Below are 18,151 nucleotides of genomic sequence, written 5' to 3'. Positions count from 1 at the left end.
AGTGCTCCCACTCTGTTCTCAGGCCCTGAAATATTCTCTTTTCACAATCAATTTGCTTTCCCCATGGCTTTCTTTGACTCCTTTGGTCTTTATTCCCTGTAACTATGGGATTAATCAGCTCTGTGCACCCACCATAGGAAGAAACCCTATTTCTTGCATTCTGCCAGATCAATGATAAAACAATACACTGTATTCCTGTGTCTTTTGCAGTATGATTCCATCTAATATTTTTTGTGTAGTGAAAATCTTAAACAAAGTCATTGTAGCAGTCTGTCTTCTTTCATAGTGTTTCTTTTAATTGAATTTTAGAGGGTCTATGAAGTTGTGTTACTGTGTGTTGTATTGCTGCAAGTTAAGTGTACACGCGTACTTGTAAGTCATTACGAGTATTACATCTTTGGTATTACAAGGCATGCAAATGCAGGGCTTAGAACAAAATCCGCGTGCTTGTCTTGATCTTTGCTTCTCCTGCTGCTTGACTGCTTTGATTCATTTCCAAACAATCAGCTACTACCTTATTAGATTTCTTGCTTTTTATAGAGTGGAAGGGGGAAAAGGAAGTGGATAAAGAGCACTGTTGGACCTAGCAAAAAAAGAGGCAAGAAAGGGTGGGTTGTTTCATTGTTTGCTGTGTCTAGCCAGAAAGAAGTGCAACACAAGTTACTGAGAGAGCCCAGTGGCTGTTTGTGTTGGGCCTGTGTTGAGGGAAGACGTGGAGCACGCTGACATTGCTGCAGCAGGGTATTTGGTGCATGCCTGCCTCGCAAGAAGCACGTGTGTGCACAGTCTGGCCAGAGTCCCTGGTGCTTTGCAGAGCTGCGCTCTCGGGGCGTTTGGGATGTTAGCAAGTTTGGAGGTGTACTGCTTGGGCAAGTACATGTGCTTTTTCTGTTACATAAAATGAGAGAGTGGGATTAATGCGTGGCTGATATGTAATATACATCTCCTAAAAGCTAGTGGAAATTGGACGTGACAGGAAGGAGAGTGTAGCCAAAGCAAATTTATTTAAAACGTTGAATGAAAATATTCACAGAAAACTCTGTTTTAACCTAAATACCACTAAATATTTTGCTAGGCATTGAAGTCTTTTTTTTATTTTTTAAATTTTTTTCCACTTTCCACTGTCCCTGTAAGTGCTCTGCCAGTTTAACAGTAGCTTTGACTGATCTTTGAAGGGTCTTCAGGCAGTTGACAAACCTGATTTACTTCACTGGATATTGACATTAAGTAATGTCAGGTGCTTAAATTATGTGTCAGGAAAACTGAACTCACTGCATGATCAGCGAAGAGAGGTAAATGGCTGTTTATCTCTCTGGAGGTTTGTTTGATGCCCTTAGTGGCTGCCTGGAGTTCAGCAGCAGGAATATTTCTCACTCCTGCTGGTACACAGTTGGGTAGAGAGGGATGTTGTCAAGGAGTTGGCATGCAACGGTGTTTGTAGGAGCAAGGATGGAATATGCATATAAAAACAAAATTTATGTCATGCCTTCTTAGTGCTGTCTTTGTCTATCCAGTACATAGATCTGTGCTGTTGAGTGTTGTCTGAGTTAAGCTTTTGGTGGAATTTTGGGGGTTTTTTTGGAGGATGTTTATTTGAGGGTTTTTTAGCACCCCTGGTACTATCCTTTCCTGCAGTGTTTCCAGGAGCAAAGTCTATGACCTAGTTCCCTGTGGGGCAAAGAAACACAGCAGAAGCCCAGGGCTTCCTTGCCAAGAGCAAAGGAGCTAAATGAAGAAGAAAATCTATTCTAGTAAACTCTCAAGAAATCCCTGCGTGGTGACCAAAGCAGCTGCTAGAAGTGCTTAGAGTGAGTGAGCTGCAGAAGATGGGAAACCTGGGGAAGGAGTTTGGATAGTAAAACTATGAAGGGATCTAGAAGAGGGTGAAGCATGGCAGACCAGCTAGGGTAGGGGACAACGGTCAAACCAACCTGCTCAGGTATTTGGCAGTGAGGTAATTTCACCAGTTGCTTCTTCCATGTTCTCTTCAAGATTTTTTTGAATGCAGCATGTGAGATGCGTCTCTGGTCTTGCACTGTTCACAGGTTATGTTTCAGTGTTTGAGAAGTCCTCAATCTGTTTTTCTGCACTGAATCCTGGTTCGCAGGACTAGCGTTTGTCTGGTTTCATCATAATAGTATCTGGTAATAGATATGCTTTCCATGTCGTCCTAAGGGTTATTATTTCAGGACTCGTGGATCTTTCAGGTGTGGGGTTTTTTTCCCCTCTAAATTCTTATCCTATCCATTCCCATTCTTAATTTAGTTCAGTAAGTGGTAAATTCAGTAGTAAATTCGAGTGCCTGTGATTGCAATTAAAAGCCATTGTGGAGGACAGGGTATAATCTGGGAATCCTGGATGCCAAATAGGACTTTGAAGCGATCATGATCTTTCCTTGTTTTGAGTACTTAGTTTAGCCCATTATTTTGTGTGTTATACCAATTGATTTTCTGTAATGACCAGGTGAGATGCTTAGCATGGAGAAGGTATACTCTTTTTAAGCACAGTGAGACAGATTTCTCTTGTTAAGTTTATTTTGTTTGGTTTGAAAATGGCAAATTCTTCTTTCCAGTGAGCATGTTGAAAAAGGGTGAGGTGAGTGCTGTTAGTGTCCAAGCCCTTGAAAGAAAGACATTATCCTGATAGGCATATATATACACACATCCCAATATACATGTATATACATCCCAATATACCAAGAACAGCTCCCATGAGACTGCAAACCGTTTTTGTAGTCAACCGTTTTCAGCTCTTATTGGCTGAAAATAACAGGAACAAATTGCAGCCTGTACAACTTTGCCTGTTTGGTGCAGCTATGCCAATGCAGGTGGCTGATAGCAAGAAACCTCAGTCTGTTGTCTTATACTTTAGCAAACAGCTTACCAAAAATGTCAGCCCAGTTCATCTAGAACAGAAGAGTGGTGAAGTTCCAAAGCATATTTGTCTATATATTGAATTTCAGCATTTACTTGGCATTGCCTTCTGCTGCTGGTGGAATACAGTATGTGGTCCCTGGTAGACTCCAGTACTTCGTGCAGTTGTAGGACACATTATTTAGCCTATTTTAAGGGCAGGCTCACCACTTAGCCAAAGGTTCTGCTTTGAATCGCTGCAAATTATTTTCCTTGGTGCATGTTTTTGCAAACTACTTGTAGAAATCAATTATTTGAGTTCCTGCTTAATTCAGCTATTTAATTCACAGGCTGCTTCTGTTATGCTTCCAGACCACATCTCCGTGTACATCACACTCGTTCAATAGGTTTTTTCTTAACAGAAATAAAAAGTTAGCACATAGACACTTTGTATCTCATGTACAGAAAGGGAAAAACTCCAAGTGCTACACATCTTTTCATATTTTATACACATGTGTGAGTAATTTTGTGAAGAAATGGCACATGATACATTGGTATGTTTTATTAGCAATTGGCAATGCCAGACTAACATTTTAATTTCAAAGTAGTGGTAGAATTTACACAGATTGCCACTAAAATCAAAGGGCAAATCTAGCACCGCATCCCTATTTCTAAGTCTTAGCAGACAGACTGGATAATCAAAGGCAAAAGAGATACAACAAAAGTATTTTGATAAACAGATGTCACCCACTTTAAAGCGTTGAATCTCAGTTTAACTTTTCCCATGCTACATAAATAGTCCCTTCACTTCCTTCAGCCTTGTGGTTTTTCATTTCCCACTGTTATTCAGACCAAATGAAAAAAAAAAAAAAAGTGTAGTGTAGTTACAAGGACTCTATATTTGCTCGGTTTAGGGGCTTTCGTTTCTTCAATAATGTACTTAGCAAAATTAAATGCTCTGGGAATGTGCCAGAAATGCTGTCAACCACTGTGGCAAGCAGATGGATGAAGTTTCAGCTGAACGTGATGTGCCCGGGTTACCGTGTTTGTTTAGAAACTGATGACCATAGTTGCTGGCCACACCAGAGTAGCCTGTGAGGAATGTATTTTTAAAGAGCTCGGAGTCACAAATTCATATTCCCAGCACCTGCGGGCTTAAAGGAGAACTTGGCCTCCATGTAGATACTGAACTGGGTTCTGGGGCTCGTATACTCAGCACTAAGACAAGACCCAGTTGCATGCATTGTTCTCCCAATGAGTGCTGAGCCTAGGTCGAACATGCGCCTCGGGGCCGTGTTGCCATGTGTAAGTGCATATATACATCCAACGTGGCAGGTGTCTCTTCTGCATAAAGTTAACGCCAAGCCTCTCAGAGATGAATTTTTGATTTTTTGGACAGGCCTTTACAAAGCTCCCTTGATTTTTTTAATTTTTTTTTCCCCATTGTTTTTGTTGCTATGGAAACCCTGAATGTACCATTCTTTCAGATAACTTTTTCATCATGTTTTCCACAGAACTTCATTAAAATACTCTGTTAAAAAAAAAAAAAAAGAAAAAGAATATATTCAGTAGTGCATTCTCTGCAGATTTTAAAAAGCTGATCATTTATGGTTTCTAGATTTCTTTGAACTGTTTGGCAGGAGTGAAAATTAGGTATTTATTCTTCTCTTAAGCTTAGCAAATTGAACAGGATTTTATAGATTCAGAATCCAGTTGGGATGGGAATTTTCATTAGTTTTTAACAAAAAATGTAAAAGATTGATTGTTTTGGGGATAATCTATTGAAATTGGACACTGAAATATCAACTCTTGGTTCTTAAGGATATTCTCTATGTTACTTTACCAGATAAGTTAAATTTACTTACAAGTTCCCCTCTTACCTCTAGAACTAGCTTATGAAGTTGAAGAAACCTTTTGCCCTGAATTGCTTTTATTGTTAAAGTAAAAGTAAAGTAAAGTATTCTCAGTTTGTGCTTTGGGACAAGCAACAGTTCAAATCTGTGGTAAAGACACATAGGTTGTCATTTACTTCTGATTCTTAAGTATGAAAAAAGTTAAAAGTAGTTATATTGTATGGCTTTTTAGCCACAAATTGCACCATTTTCCATGAATTATTTGTAGCTCTAACCCCACCATCTCAAAAAGAATCCAACAGAATTTGAAAAGATACAAAGCAGGAGCAAGCGAAGTGGTCACAGACATGGAATGGCTTTCATAGGAAAAGAAACTTAATAAATAGACCTCTGTGTTTGGAAAAGAGACAACTGAAGTGGGATATGCTAAAAACAAAAAATGAACCATGCAAAGAGATTGAATGCAGAATGATTAGTCTTGTTTTCTCAGGGAGAATCAGATATTTAAAGTTTAAAATAGACATAAAGGGTTAGGTGGTCTTGGTTGTGTTTTTCTTTTTAAAGCAATAAACAACTATAGTGTGAAACTCCATGCAACACACCATGCTGATGACCAAAACCTTGGTAGGTTTGTGAAACAGCTGCCTTCATGGAGAAGTTCATTGTGTCACTACATTCAGTAGCCATCCATGCAGCTTCTGACTCTCAGAGTGCATAACTGCTGAGCAGCAGAAGCTGGAAGAGGGTGCTAGGGGAAGACAGCTCTGTGCACCTGCCACTCCTCCTCCAAGCATCCACTACTGGCCACCATTCAAATAGTTAGTGATGCTTAGTGACTAAGTGAGTGCTTCATCTGATCCATTGCGCCTGTTACATGCATTGTGTATGTATTTCAAGTGTATTTTAAATTTCCTAGAGACAAGTGTGACAGGTTTGCCCACACCTGACAGCAGGGTTTTACTCCTGAAATGTAAATATGAGGTAAATAATAATGGGAGGTGCATGTTGGCCACTAAACACAAATGTATAAACTTCCTACGTATATCCTTATCTAACTCTTGTTTCTATCTATTCTTCTTTCTCTCATTTCTTCTAAACTCTTAGCATAGAAACTGCATCCATTTCTCATTTATATGCATATATCTACATTCTTCCATCTTATCTGTGTCTGTCCTAAAATGTATTAGTCTATGCTTTCTGATTTGTTTGGCTTAGAGGGACTTGCCAATACTACACTGTCAATGCGATAACCCGCAATAAAATCTGTTCCCCTGGCAGCTTCATCCTAGGGCTTATGGAGGTTCTAGGATTTGAACTGGCTTTGCTCTCTGGAGTAAAAATTTGCAGTGTCTTTGTCTGGCACCAGCAAAGATGATAGGGCAAGAAGTCAGGTGGCCCAGAAGTCAGATGGCCTACAAGTTGCTGAAAAGTTGAAGACCCAACCTCAGAGGAAAGCACAAAACAGTGGCTTTTTATCTACACTGCCAAAAGTGAAGGGTAAACATTTAACTTGTGTCACAGTGGCCACATTAACACAATTCAAGTGGTGACCTGGGTGCCAAAGTGGCACCATGAGGGTAGGGGCAGCCTCAGCTGAAGTTCTGCCTGTGGTACCAGAGAGAGGAGTGACTGGGAGTGAGAAACTGGGAATGTCTCTGGTCCTGCTTTCAGTGTGCTAGCTCTGGATGGGTTCAAGCCCATCTTCACAGTTCATATAACTATCTTCATAGCAGCCTATATACTGCTGGGTTTGGGATTTTTGGCTAAAACCAGTGTTTTGGCTGTTGCTGAGCAGAGCCCACACAGCATCAAGGCCATCTCTGCTTCTTTCTCTGCTCCCTCAGTCAGTAGGATGGGGATTGGCAGGAGGTTGGGAGGGGACGCAGCCAGGAAAGCTGACCCAAATCGGTCCAAGGGATAGTCCATACCATATAACGTCATATTCGGCAATAAAAGCAAAGGTAGAGGAGGAAGAAGGGTGCTTTTGGCTTCCAAGGTGGCCATTGCTCAAAGACTGGCTGGGCACTGGTCTGTCTGTGGGAGGTGGTGAGTGACTTCCTTTGCATTGCTTGACCCCCCCCAACCTATTAATCTGTATTTATCTCTACCCACAAGTTTTCTCACTTTTGTTATTCCTGTTCTCTCCTTCGTCTCATTCTGGGGGCAGGGGGAGTGAGCAAGCTGCTGCATAGGTGCTTGGCTGCTGGCCAGGGTCATCCGAGCACAGCAGGGTTTCTCTCTCTATCTTGATGCAACTCGTAACATTGTCTGTCTTGTGAATAATGTTGGGGCCTTTATTTTGCCACTCCTGAAGATTGCAATGTAGAAAATTGTAATATTCTTCAACAAAAGCCTGGTTTGTTGCAGGTTTAGTGTTCTTTTTAGTAACTTCACTCACTCTCAAAATTGATTTTTCTTGAAGAGCTCTTCCTAATTGCTCTCTCATCCTTCCTGGTTTCTGTCCTATTTTATCCTCGTTCAGAGATGTTAACGTTTACATGTGCCCATAAATACTGAAACGGAAAAAGACAGCAGGTCATTTTATCTCCTATTTTCTTAAGCACAAGGGAAATTTTTGTGCCGTATAACCTTGAAGCACGGTAGTCAATATGTCAGGGCTAGTCTTCTCATTAAATCAAAACACTGCAGTCATGCTGGAAACTTTGATACTAGCCAGTCTCTCTAACACTGGAATGAAACTACTGATTGAAACACTGCAGGCATAAGACAATTTGCAGGACTAAGAGCAGAAACAGTGGCTTTTCATACCCTGTAAATCTTTCGTACTGATTCATGGGTGTTTTCACAGTACTTAGCTAATTCCTTTAACCTGCAATAGAGTTAAGGCTACTGAGAATATGCTTCCTGTAAACAAGGATAGATGGGAGAATGATGTACCCGTGTATCTGTTCCCTGTCAGCACAGTAGTGCTAAATGCAAGTTGAATTAAAAAGGATTGTTGAGCAAACTCCTGTTTCCTCAATGGATTGCTCTTGGTGCTGACACACATGAGCAAGAATGGTCAAGGTGTGCTGGAGCTGATCATGTAAGTCACTGAAGGACAAGAGGTACTACAGTGGAGGGTGTCTTTGCTGCTGGCTGGTGCAGATGGACGGGGTGCATAGGGAGGCCTTCATCTGCAAAGGTCTTTGTCTCGTAAGTATGTGTTGGAAATGCCATTTTCCCCCTCTTTCGGGAGGAGAATCTATTGCCTGAAATACAGAGAAAGTACGTGAAATCTCAATGGTGTTTGAACAGCATCTAAGCACCTAAAAATGTCCTGTATTAATTTATATTAACCTGGGCAGATTAAAATCACACTTCTCCTTGAATTGGGGCCTGCTTCCGAAAGCTGTGAGACATATAAGTAATTGCTAGGGGAAGTCTCCTGCCACAGCTCACTGAGACACCGCATCCTGTGATACAGCCTCTGAGGCAGCTCACCTCACCCCAGCGCTTCACTGCTCAGAGGCAAACGGATCACACCAGACCTAGGGATTTTCTTCTACCTTTTTCAAGTCCTCATCCCTCACTTGTGGTTGTGCTGCTAAAGAAGTTCTGAGGTTGACATGAAGAGCCACTGCATCTCTGCGTACCCTCTGCAACAGCATCTGCCTCAGAGGTTTCAGAGAGGGCCATGACCTCTCAGCTTGCAGCAAACCTCGTGTCCCATGTTCCCCACTGCAGACCAGGGCTGCAGGCTCTGTTACAGAGATGCAAAAAGCCCAGATGTGAATTCACCTTGACTTGGATTTAATGACTTTGTGGAAATCCAGCAGGAGCCTCAGTCACTGTGAAGTCCTGAGATAGCTAAATGTTTGGCTTATCTATCTGTCAGACTTTTCAAGGTCTGCTAGGTGCATAGAAATTTCTGTCTTTTTATGAGTGAGGACACTTGCCCTTCGTGTGAGCATATTAGTGCAGGCACGGAGGGGAGCATTGAGTTACCTGGGGCTTCCTGGAAGGAGGAAAGATGCATTCTTGTTTCTGGTTCATAGTAACCTTGGGGGACGTAAAGACCCTGGCAGCCTTAGGGCTGAGCCCTGTTGAGACATTATACTTTGCCTTCTAGCCTGCACGGTAGAGGACCAAGACGTTCCCTCTCTGGGAAAAGCATGGGGTGAGAATTGCATTAGCCACACTAGGAGATTACTCTCCTCTCCCAGGACTTCCAGTTAATACAATTCTCCTTCTTTTTATTTTTTTCTCTTGCTGAAACAAGTCTGCCTGTGTTAAACAACGGACCCTTTTCCTCAGTTTTGGCCAGAGGAGGAAGCCTTTGTCCCAAGACCCTGGCGGCTGGCCAAGGCAGTCGGGCTGTGGGCCAGGAGGGGGTGAACTTGAAAGGAACAGTGTGTTGTTTCTGCTCTGGTAGCATTCTTCCTTCCTCACCAGTGCCTCAGCCCCTGGCTGCCTTCAGTCGTTCATTATACACAAAAGAACCTAAGGGCAAAAGAGAGAATTTTCTTTTGACCGCCTGTAACTTGCAATAATAAGAAATAAAGCAATTTCAGGACTTTCAGTTGTCTGTATGCAGACTAGTTGGGAGTAAATCTTCTTAGAACTGGCAACTGTCTCACAATAGAAAAGGTAACGGATAGGTTTTTTTTTCCCCTCCATTTTACTAGCAGCTTTCATACAAAAATGTACATCTTCTGGTCCTGTATACCCTATCAGTAGTGGTTTTACCATAGCAGTGCATACATTTTATTATTGGCCATTATTTTAGTCCTAGTTATACATTTTTGCTTTTGTTTCTCATTTCAGTAGTTATTCTTATGTAAAGCTATAAACAGTCAGATGTATGCTCTCAGGAGAAATGAAGAGGCAGCACTTAGAATTAATAATTTTTTAAGGCCATGTTCTCACACTTTTTAAAAAAAAAAAAGTAGTGTTACTTCATATTCCTGCAAAGCCTGATACTGTAGGGTGGTGATCACTAGGTTTGAACAGCCAATGACTGGAAAAGGTAGCAAATTAGGTGTTCAGACATCTTCCAAAAATGACATTCACATTGAGATATCTCAAAGGCACTGACAAAAGGACTTTCGCAAGCGGTGCTTCTGACTTGGAAGCTGACACATACAAGACGTTTGGAACTTGCATCTAAGACTTAAACAGATCATTGAGTCCTTCAGCTTGGTTTCTTGTGTGCTACAGGCCACACAGTTTCTCTTACTTCTGCAGAGATCAGTAACTGGAGTTGGTTAAGTTACCCAGCCTTGATGTAAAAACACCAAGTGATAGCAAATCAACTCGTTTTGTTTCTAGTGATTAGTCACCTTCACCACTTTAAAAAGCTGTGCCTTAACTTCCAGTCCGCATTTCTCTGGTTTCTGCTTCCAGCCCTTCAGTATCCGTAGTCTTCTCACCATGAAAATATGCAGATGCTGTAAACAAGTCACCTCTCAATCTTCTTTTTTTTTGGTAAGCTGACCAGAATGAATTTATCATCTTTCTCCAAAGTGTTCCTTCCAACCCCAGTATTTATTCTGAGGGTGTTTTCATACCCCGTCTGATTTAGGATGTGGTTACAAAACACAATGCCATATGCCAGTGTTGCACTCATCAATACTATATATGGAAATAAAGACACCTCCATCTCGCTCCATCCCTCTTAGACATCTTAAGCTTGCACAGCATGCCTCTTCCATAGCTTCCTTTTTGTGGACAAAAATCACAGATAGCAATCACCTACTGTGACTTGAAACACGAAGGCAAGATACCTACTCTAGGTTCTGAAGCCTCAGGCTGTATCTCTGCAGATTTTCTGTATAACATACCTGTGGTGAAGCTTTTCCTGCTCATGAGCACTGCTGAAATTTGTCTCAATCACTGCAACTTTCTCTTCTCTCTGCAAAAAAATAAGAACATGAGTATCTGCATAACCTACTATGCAACACTATTCACAAGCAATCTGAAGGAACCTATTTTTAAATTGTAGTTTTGTCAGATCCAGATTTGACTGGATCCATTCAATAATACTTACACAGCTATAAAAGATACATTAGAAATTGCACATGAACTGCAACCATAGCAATTCTTTCGGCAACTCGAACTAGAGAATCCTGGCATTTCCTCTGCAGATGACTTTGGTTTTGGCACCTCCAACTCTGCCTCGTTCAACTTAAAAATTGCTTAATGGCAATAAAAGTACCTGACCGCATGCTCATAAGAATCCACCTTCTCACTCTACCAATGTGGTTTAATTTTCAGCTTTTTTTTTTTTCCCCTTCTGTGTTAGCATACCTTTACTGGGAATGCAACATTAAAGTGCACCAAATAAAGGAATCTTTTAGAAGATCCTGTTGAGATTTGTTATCTGATCATGTGTGAGATACAGCATGTTTCCAGGCTGGGGCAGCAGCAGAGGCAGTGCATGGTACAGGAGAGTCAGCCAAGGTGTCCCCACGCAGCTGGAATTCCATGTTGTTGAATCCACAGTTCTGAACTGGTAGGAGCAAACGCATAACACCATGAAGTTTCCAAGAGGAGAGTTGGAGATTTCATGATATATACTTCCTAGTTGGAGAAGAGACCTCAGAGAGTGATGGCTGTTTACGAAGTATGGAGAAAGTTATATATTTGCATTGCTGAGTGTGTTGTAAGGCAAATGTTTCAGAATAGTGATATAATGCTTTTAATAGCTTAAGTAGTATTTCAGAGCACTGTTGAACGCGTATCATTGTTACATTGTCCAGCTGACAGCCAGACCAGTGCAGTGTTGACCTGTGCAATATATTTCAAGTATATGTTGCTTGCATACTTTGTACATTTATCACTAACTTTATTCTTTCTTTTTTTTTCCATGTTTCTTCCTTGTTCTGATTTTGTGCCATGCCTCTGTGCTGTTTACATCCTTGAGCACTAGTAGTTGATGTTGTATCTTTCAGATTATATCTGTGAGCACTTCCTGGCTAATCTCTGTTTTGCATCCCTCTGTTTTGAATCCCTCTGTTTTTCTCTGCCAGCTTGTCATTCTCTGAGGTCCCTACATTTTGTCCATGTTAATGTTAATAATGAAATTATATTAGGTTCACAGTGACGTTATTCTTCCCTCTGGTTTCCTTATTCATTGTAATGGTAAGAAAGAAGAAAGAGCATTGCTGTAACTGTCTCACCTCCTTGAGCCTCTGTCATTAGCAGCCACATCATTTTGCAGTGTCTGTCCTAACTGCAGTCTGGTGTATTTGCTCTCAAGATCCCTGTTTGATAAATAGGACATCCGACATGCCTAGGATTGCAGGTCTCTGGAGTTCTGGGTGTTTTGATGACCCCTGGAGAGCTATCGTTTCAGAGAGATCCATATCTGACCTTTAGGAGATGGGACATTTCTGTGTGCCAGTGGGATGAGTTCTCCTAATCCCCTGGAGTTAGGGATTGTTCCACTGGAGTTAGGGATTGTTCCATGTCATCAAAGCAGCGCAATAATTCAGGAAAGGAATGCTAAAACAAAGCAAGCATTGTTAGTGAGCCTAGCGTAATTGTCCTCAGTATGCATGAGTGTCTAATCTTTATCTACATGTTGTTAAAATTTACACCTTATTTTGTTGATGTGAATAACAAAGAAGAGGGTAAACTAGCAGTGAGGAGGTTAATAATTGAGATTTGTAGTATTTCAGACAGATAAAGCTAGTAGATGCTATGGGACAAATTATCACTTTTTCATCAGCTTTGGTTTTTAATACACTCCCAGTCGGTTTTCTCCACTGTCCCTGCTTTCCTTTAGCAAATATGAGCCTACACGAGGCGCTCAGTCGCACAGTACGGCCACGGTGCACCATCCCTCCTACCGCCTGGGACCTGTCCCAGCCCTGGCACGCTTCCGAGCGGTAGCAGCCCCATGGCCATCGGAAAGATGGCACGTGAGCCAAACACATTAGCGTCTCATCCTTTCCCAAATATCCTTCAAGAGCCCAGCTAAACATTTCAAGTTTGAAAAGCAGATCAATTGTGCCAGAAAATTTTATGCTGAGCTGCAGTTCGCTATTTTGAGGGGAGATCATTTCTAGCATAGCCATCAGAGCCCTGCATTAGCACCGCGGCGATCGTTTGAGTGGCATGTCAAGCAGAGACCCTCACCGATTCGTACGTCACATCTAACCACAGTCACATACGTCTATTTCCATTTAAAACTGTGGAGAAGTAGCTATGTCCTGTAGCTCAGCTGCGTACGATCGAAACGCAGGGCCTCCCCGTGTAGTTCCAGGAAATGAGTTTACTATATCTGTGACAGCCATCGTGTGAAACACAGCCTTAAAGCAGCAGAGCTCGGCATGGGGTTTTTCCACCATGAGCATTAGCCGGGTGAGCTCCTGCGCTGGCTTCAGCCTGGCTCACCTCTCCCCACCGGATCCTCGAGGGCGCTGGGCTCCCTGCGGCTTCATCCAGGAGCAGCGAAGCAGCACTGGGGAGCAGACCTCTGCGTCACGCCCGCCAAAACGGCGGGGCGCTGGAGAGTGTCATTCCCAAATTCTCTTTTGAGGTGGAGAATGCCTTTAAGATCATTTTGTCTAAATATGGCAATCCAAGGGTTTTTTGAGCCACAAAGTATAAAAACCGCTTTTCCCTATGGTTTGTATTACTGCAGTGAGTAACACTGGTTTCTTGTTAAAAAAAAAAGTGAGAATGGAGAAAGTAATGGTAAGTATTCACCACCTGGTAACCCAAAAGAATTTAATTTTCTTCATCCATATCTGCATACCAATTTAGTCTTAATTCAGTGCATAAGCAGGCTGCACTAGGAGTTTGGGTTACTGTATAGTACGTTCTTTTTAGTAATTTAAAAGAATGCCAAAGCAAACACGGTTTAAAAAAAAAATCCTGAAAAGTAAATGGTGTAGTTTGTTGCCCTCCATATGGTTAGCTGTCTCAAAGGTCATAAAATGGGGGTCCTTTGGTGGGGCAGCTGGGTTTATGCAACATATGCAGATTGTTATTTTGGCTTTAAGCCAGATCTACCTAATTTTTCCATTTTGCTTCTATGATGAGGAGAGGTGGTTAAGGTGACTTCAAGGGGCAGTTCTGTGATTTCATTCATATTTGTATTAAAGAGCCTTTTAAGAGTATTTAAGATTAGAAACCAGTCTAAATAAAATTCAAGTGCAAAAAAAAGCGGAGTTCACTTGTTTTATCAAAAGGCTGAGCCTGCAGCCAGGCACAGCCCCAACTCGCACCATCTAACAACCAGCACCTCACAGCCATTTATGAGCTGCAGTTACTGATGATTATACTGTGAGGTGAACCAGCAGAAGCCAGAGAAACCTGCGTTGCTTCTGTAGTTTTCCAGAGTGTGAGTGTTTCTATCTATACGTATGTATACATCTATTACACATAGGTGTGCGCATAAAGCAAAGAATTGCACGCATCCAGGAATCCTCTGTGTCATGACTACTGCAAATTCAGGTGAGGAGTCTATTTTGCTGCTTTCTCGCTGCCCGCTACGAGGTGCCATGCAGCACCTGGCAGCTTTGGCAGATAGGGTGCTGGTGGGCACTCCCTGCCTGGCGCACCGCCAGTAAATTCCCCTTTGACTGGTCCTGCCCCACACTGACCGCTCTCCCCCAAGAAAACAGTCTAGCGCTTTTCACCTTGTCATCATTGGCAGCACTCCTGGGCCGAACACAAGTGCCCCTCTCTGCTGGGAGGAGCAGCCACCAAAGGGAGCTGAAGCTGTAAGAAGTGGCTTTTCCCGGTGAGAGTCCTGGAGGGACCGTATAAGTGAAGAGCTTTTTCCAGCAATGTAAATGGAGTTTTCTGTAACAGAAATAACCTATGTGAAATAAAAATGAAGTTGGCAAGCAGTATAAAGGCTTAAGCTTAATAAATGCAGTATTTAGTAGTGTATATTTGCTGCTGAGTTTGTAAAGAAAACCAGATTGCAAAGCTGGTGGGAGCTACCAGCTAAGCACTAGAAAGAGAAATGTCTTGAAGTGCTTAATAACCATAAGGCAGCGGTTTCTTTCTCACCCAAGGACAGACTGAGTACAGTGTCCTTCCCTGAGGACACTGACACCTTCATCTGACACCTATCAATTGCAACTTGAACAACTGACTGAGAATTTAAAAAGTTAAGACATTCGTTAGTCTATTTCAGTCTATGGGTAAAGGTGTGGTGTAGAAGAGAGGAAGCTTTTGAGGAAACCAAGTATTTTCACCAAAAATATTTCACCCCAATCACTAGCTACAGGTAGTGCTTTCTGTGCTAATGTCTACTTTAAATGCAAGCATTTCATGATTCTGCCTCTACACTTTTTCTTAGCTGCATAGCATGTTAAAGATCACTTCTTTGTTTTTAATTCAGTTTTTGTATTTTTTAATCACTTCTATCTAAATAAAACTATACAAATTGATAACTGTGAACAGTCAGTAAGTATAGAGCATATATCACCATACATTATTGTAATTAAAGTACAAAGAACTCTGTGTACTAAGTTGTTTAATTGCTCAGCTATATGAGTAGACAGATTTCAATGTAAAGATCTACAAAGTTTGATGTAAAAGCTCCGTTTAATTACAGAGCAGTATGTTTTAATCATTACCAACTAATGAAAATGATTCTTCCTTTAGAGAAGGAATTAAAAGTACAAATGCAAAATATAATTAATGCTTTAAATAATTATTTTGTGATTTAGAACTGTAGTTTGGTAAGCTATTCTCTCTTTATATCATATTCTTCCTGCATTTCAAATTACTCTGCTGTAATTGGTAAGCAAAACAGAGGAGCAGAATACCTTTCGTGTATAACTTTTATCTTCTGCACCAAATGTGTGCGACACAGTGAAGTGAAATGAATATGAGAATGTCCAGCCCAGCAGCACTTGCTGTCTCATGTGGTATTACTACTTGCCGTTGTAACAAAGAGCAAGAAAGTAAGGACTGACAAGATAAAAATTAATCTATTTGGTTTAGAGTCATGGAAAAGGGCCTTAAGATATCCACTAGTCAAGTGGTTTCCCTCAGGAAAGAATCAATTAATCTGCTCTTAAAATCCTCCAGAAGTACAGCTTTTGTAACTTGTGTGCTCTACTGCACTGCTTATCTATCCTTGCCATGAAAAAGGTTTTTTACTAATGTCTAACTGTCATCTCCTTGCTTCCATGCAAGCCCATTCATCTTGTGGTGTCTGGACCCAGGTGTATCCTGAGGATATTACTGTTATTTCCATGGGCATCACGTTCTCCCAGAGTAACACATGAGGCTTACTGGACTGGAGCACTGAGGTTTCAGAAAAGCTCATTAGGGAAGCTTGTACTTCATCAGCATTACATTTATCTCCTTTTCTCCTAAAGAAAGTTGCAGATGTTAGGTGGGATACAGTGATGCTACGGGTCACTACTTCCAGCTTTTACTGGTCTCCTCTTCACAGTTGACTTTCAGCTACGTTTCTGTCTTGGAGAAGAAGAAAATACTTAGGATGTTCTGGCAGCCTCTTGCCATCTGGTAGAAAACAGCAAAAGGATTGCCTTAAGAGTTTCCTCTACATCTTGTTCAAATGTATTAATCTCTAATGGCAGAATAATCTATTGAGAGAGGAGACAAAGAGGCAATTCAATATTTTTGTTAGTAACTCTAATTCTTTATCAACATTAAAGGTGTTTTATTTCAGTTTACCAAAGCAAAAGTTATCAGGTGAAGAAAAACATACTGAAATCTTCCAGTCCCAGGGCATGGCAGGAAAATGAGTCTAGTTTAATTAACAAGTGTAACAGGATGAGAAAGTCAACAAGCACATATGGTCTTAAGGTGTCATATGGTGATGCCAACAAATGCTTCAGTGCTAGCCTGAGGTGGATTCAGGTTGAGATATATCTGTTTAGATTTGAACAATAATAAAGCACAACTGAGAAGACACAACGTAGTATGTCACATAGGAAGTAATTGATTAGCTCAGCTGAGCTGCGTGCTGGATATATACTTCACATGCGTCAGGCAAAATTTCCAAAGCTAGGCAAGATTATGAGTTTCCCTACCTGTAGTTTATACTAATAATTGGTATGACCTAATTTACATCTGCAGATAACCATTGCCAATTGAGATCCTCGGTGACTAACACGCAATGCCAAATGCCGTGTGTGAACTAGCCGTATTTCAACATGCAAGTCTAACTTTAAACACATTTTTTCATCTCTCGCTAAAAGTGAATCCATTACTAAGGAAACAGAATGAGCTCCTTTGTATCAGTAATACAGTAGGGCCATGCCTTAATCTTTTAACAAAAAACATTTAGTTCTGGTCTCATTAATCAGCACCTACCACGTTCCTTGTTTTCTTTTTTTTTTTTACAGAACATAGGAAACTTGGCAATCTGACTGTGACAGTGAAAAAGACCGTCCCCTCTCCCGAAGCAATACAGATCCTCTACCAACGCATGAGATACGAATACGAGTTTTATTACTATGTAAAAGAACAGTTCCACCTCCTAAAGCGCAAGTTTGGACTGAAGTCTCATATCAGGAAAGCACGTCCCAGACCCGAGTTCTTCATTCCTTCTCCCCTGGAAACAGAGGAACCGATAGACGATGAGGAAGAAGATGATGAAAAGTGGCTAGAGGATATCTATAAAAGGTGATAGATGGAAGAGCTATCCTTTCTCTTCTGGTGACCCCTCCAGATTTCTTAAGATTTTTTTTTAATTATTATTAAAAGTAATTCCTTAAGGAACTGAGTTCATGTGCAGCAGCATTTGAAATGGAATGAGAGAGACCACTCCCACATGCTGGGACCATCGGGAGATACCTGGTTTTGCGGGTTTGATTCATTATATGGTGTTGGCTCTACAGCATCCTTCCTATAGCATAGTTCAAGAGAGAGGCATCTACTGTCTATCACAAAATAGCTTTTGGAGTACACAATAGTCCTCTGGGCACCTGCAAAACATAAGAGAATAGATTAGGCTGTCTTGCAAAGTAAATTTTACAGACTATTGTCTCTCTCTTTCTCCGGAAACAAGTCTTCATTGCATTAACACTGCGGCACTAAGTACCGGCAATGCGGACTATGGGCACTGAGCCATTTTGGAAGAGTGCCTTTTTCTGCCCAGAGCGCACTGGTATCCCAGTGGTACAGTCAGAGTCATTGCTATGTCTGTGTGCATCGAGGATAACAGGCTCAGAGAGGGGCTAGATAATGGCTTCCGAATTACCCCATGCGGGAGGAGCGAGGCTGCTATTCTGGCAAATTAATATTAGTGGACATAAGGCAAGTTACAGGAACCAGATGTTTTTGGTAAACCCTTCTAGTTCATAGAGTGGAAAAAATTACCAGGTCAGTGAGTGGCAACAACAGATGAAAAGTCCAAGGCAAGGTTGCCTAACTGTAGAGTTTTGTTTCTGCAATTGAGTATGTTTCTATTAGACTGAAAGAAAAGGTGCAGCGTACAGTTTTTACGTTTGGGAAGGGCGTTTGTAGATTTTTATTCTTCTTATGGGTCACAAATCCAAAGAG

At 41.4% G+C, this 18,151-nt stretch overlaps 1 protein-coding gene across 2 annotated transcripts in view; it reads left to right on the top strand.

Moving 5' to 3' along the window:
• The window catches only part of UST (uronyl 2-sulfotransferase), a 162,174-nt gene extending 144,898 nt beyond the window's left edge, over positions 1–17,276 (top strand). For both annotated transcript variants that reach the window (XM_086626476.1, XM_086626469.1), the window contains one exon: positions 16,993–17,276. In XM_086626476.1, the coding sequence (XP_086482602.1) occupies positions 16,993–17,276 (284 nt within the window). The remainder of the gene's footprint in view (positions 1–16,992) is intronic.
• The last annotated feature ends 875 nt before the right edge of the window (positions 17,277–18,151 follow it).

Source organism: Tauraco erythrolophus, chromosome 2 (assembly GCF_009769465.1).
Source record: "Tauraco erythrolophus isolate bTauEry1 chromosome 2, bTauEry1.pri, whole genome shotgun sequence".
Lineage (NCBI taxonomy): Eukaryota > Metazoa > Chordata > Aves > Musophagiformes > Musophagidae > Tauraco > Tauraco erythrolophus.
Note: the sequence above shows the minus strand (reverse complement) of the source record. Positions and strands in the feature narration are given on the sequence as shown.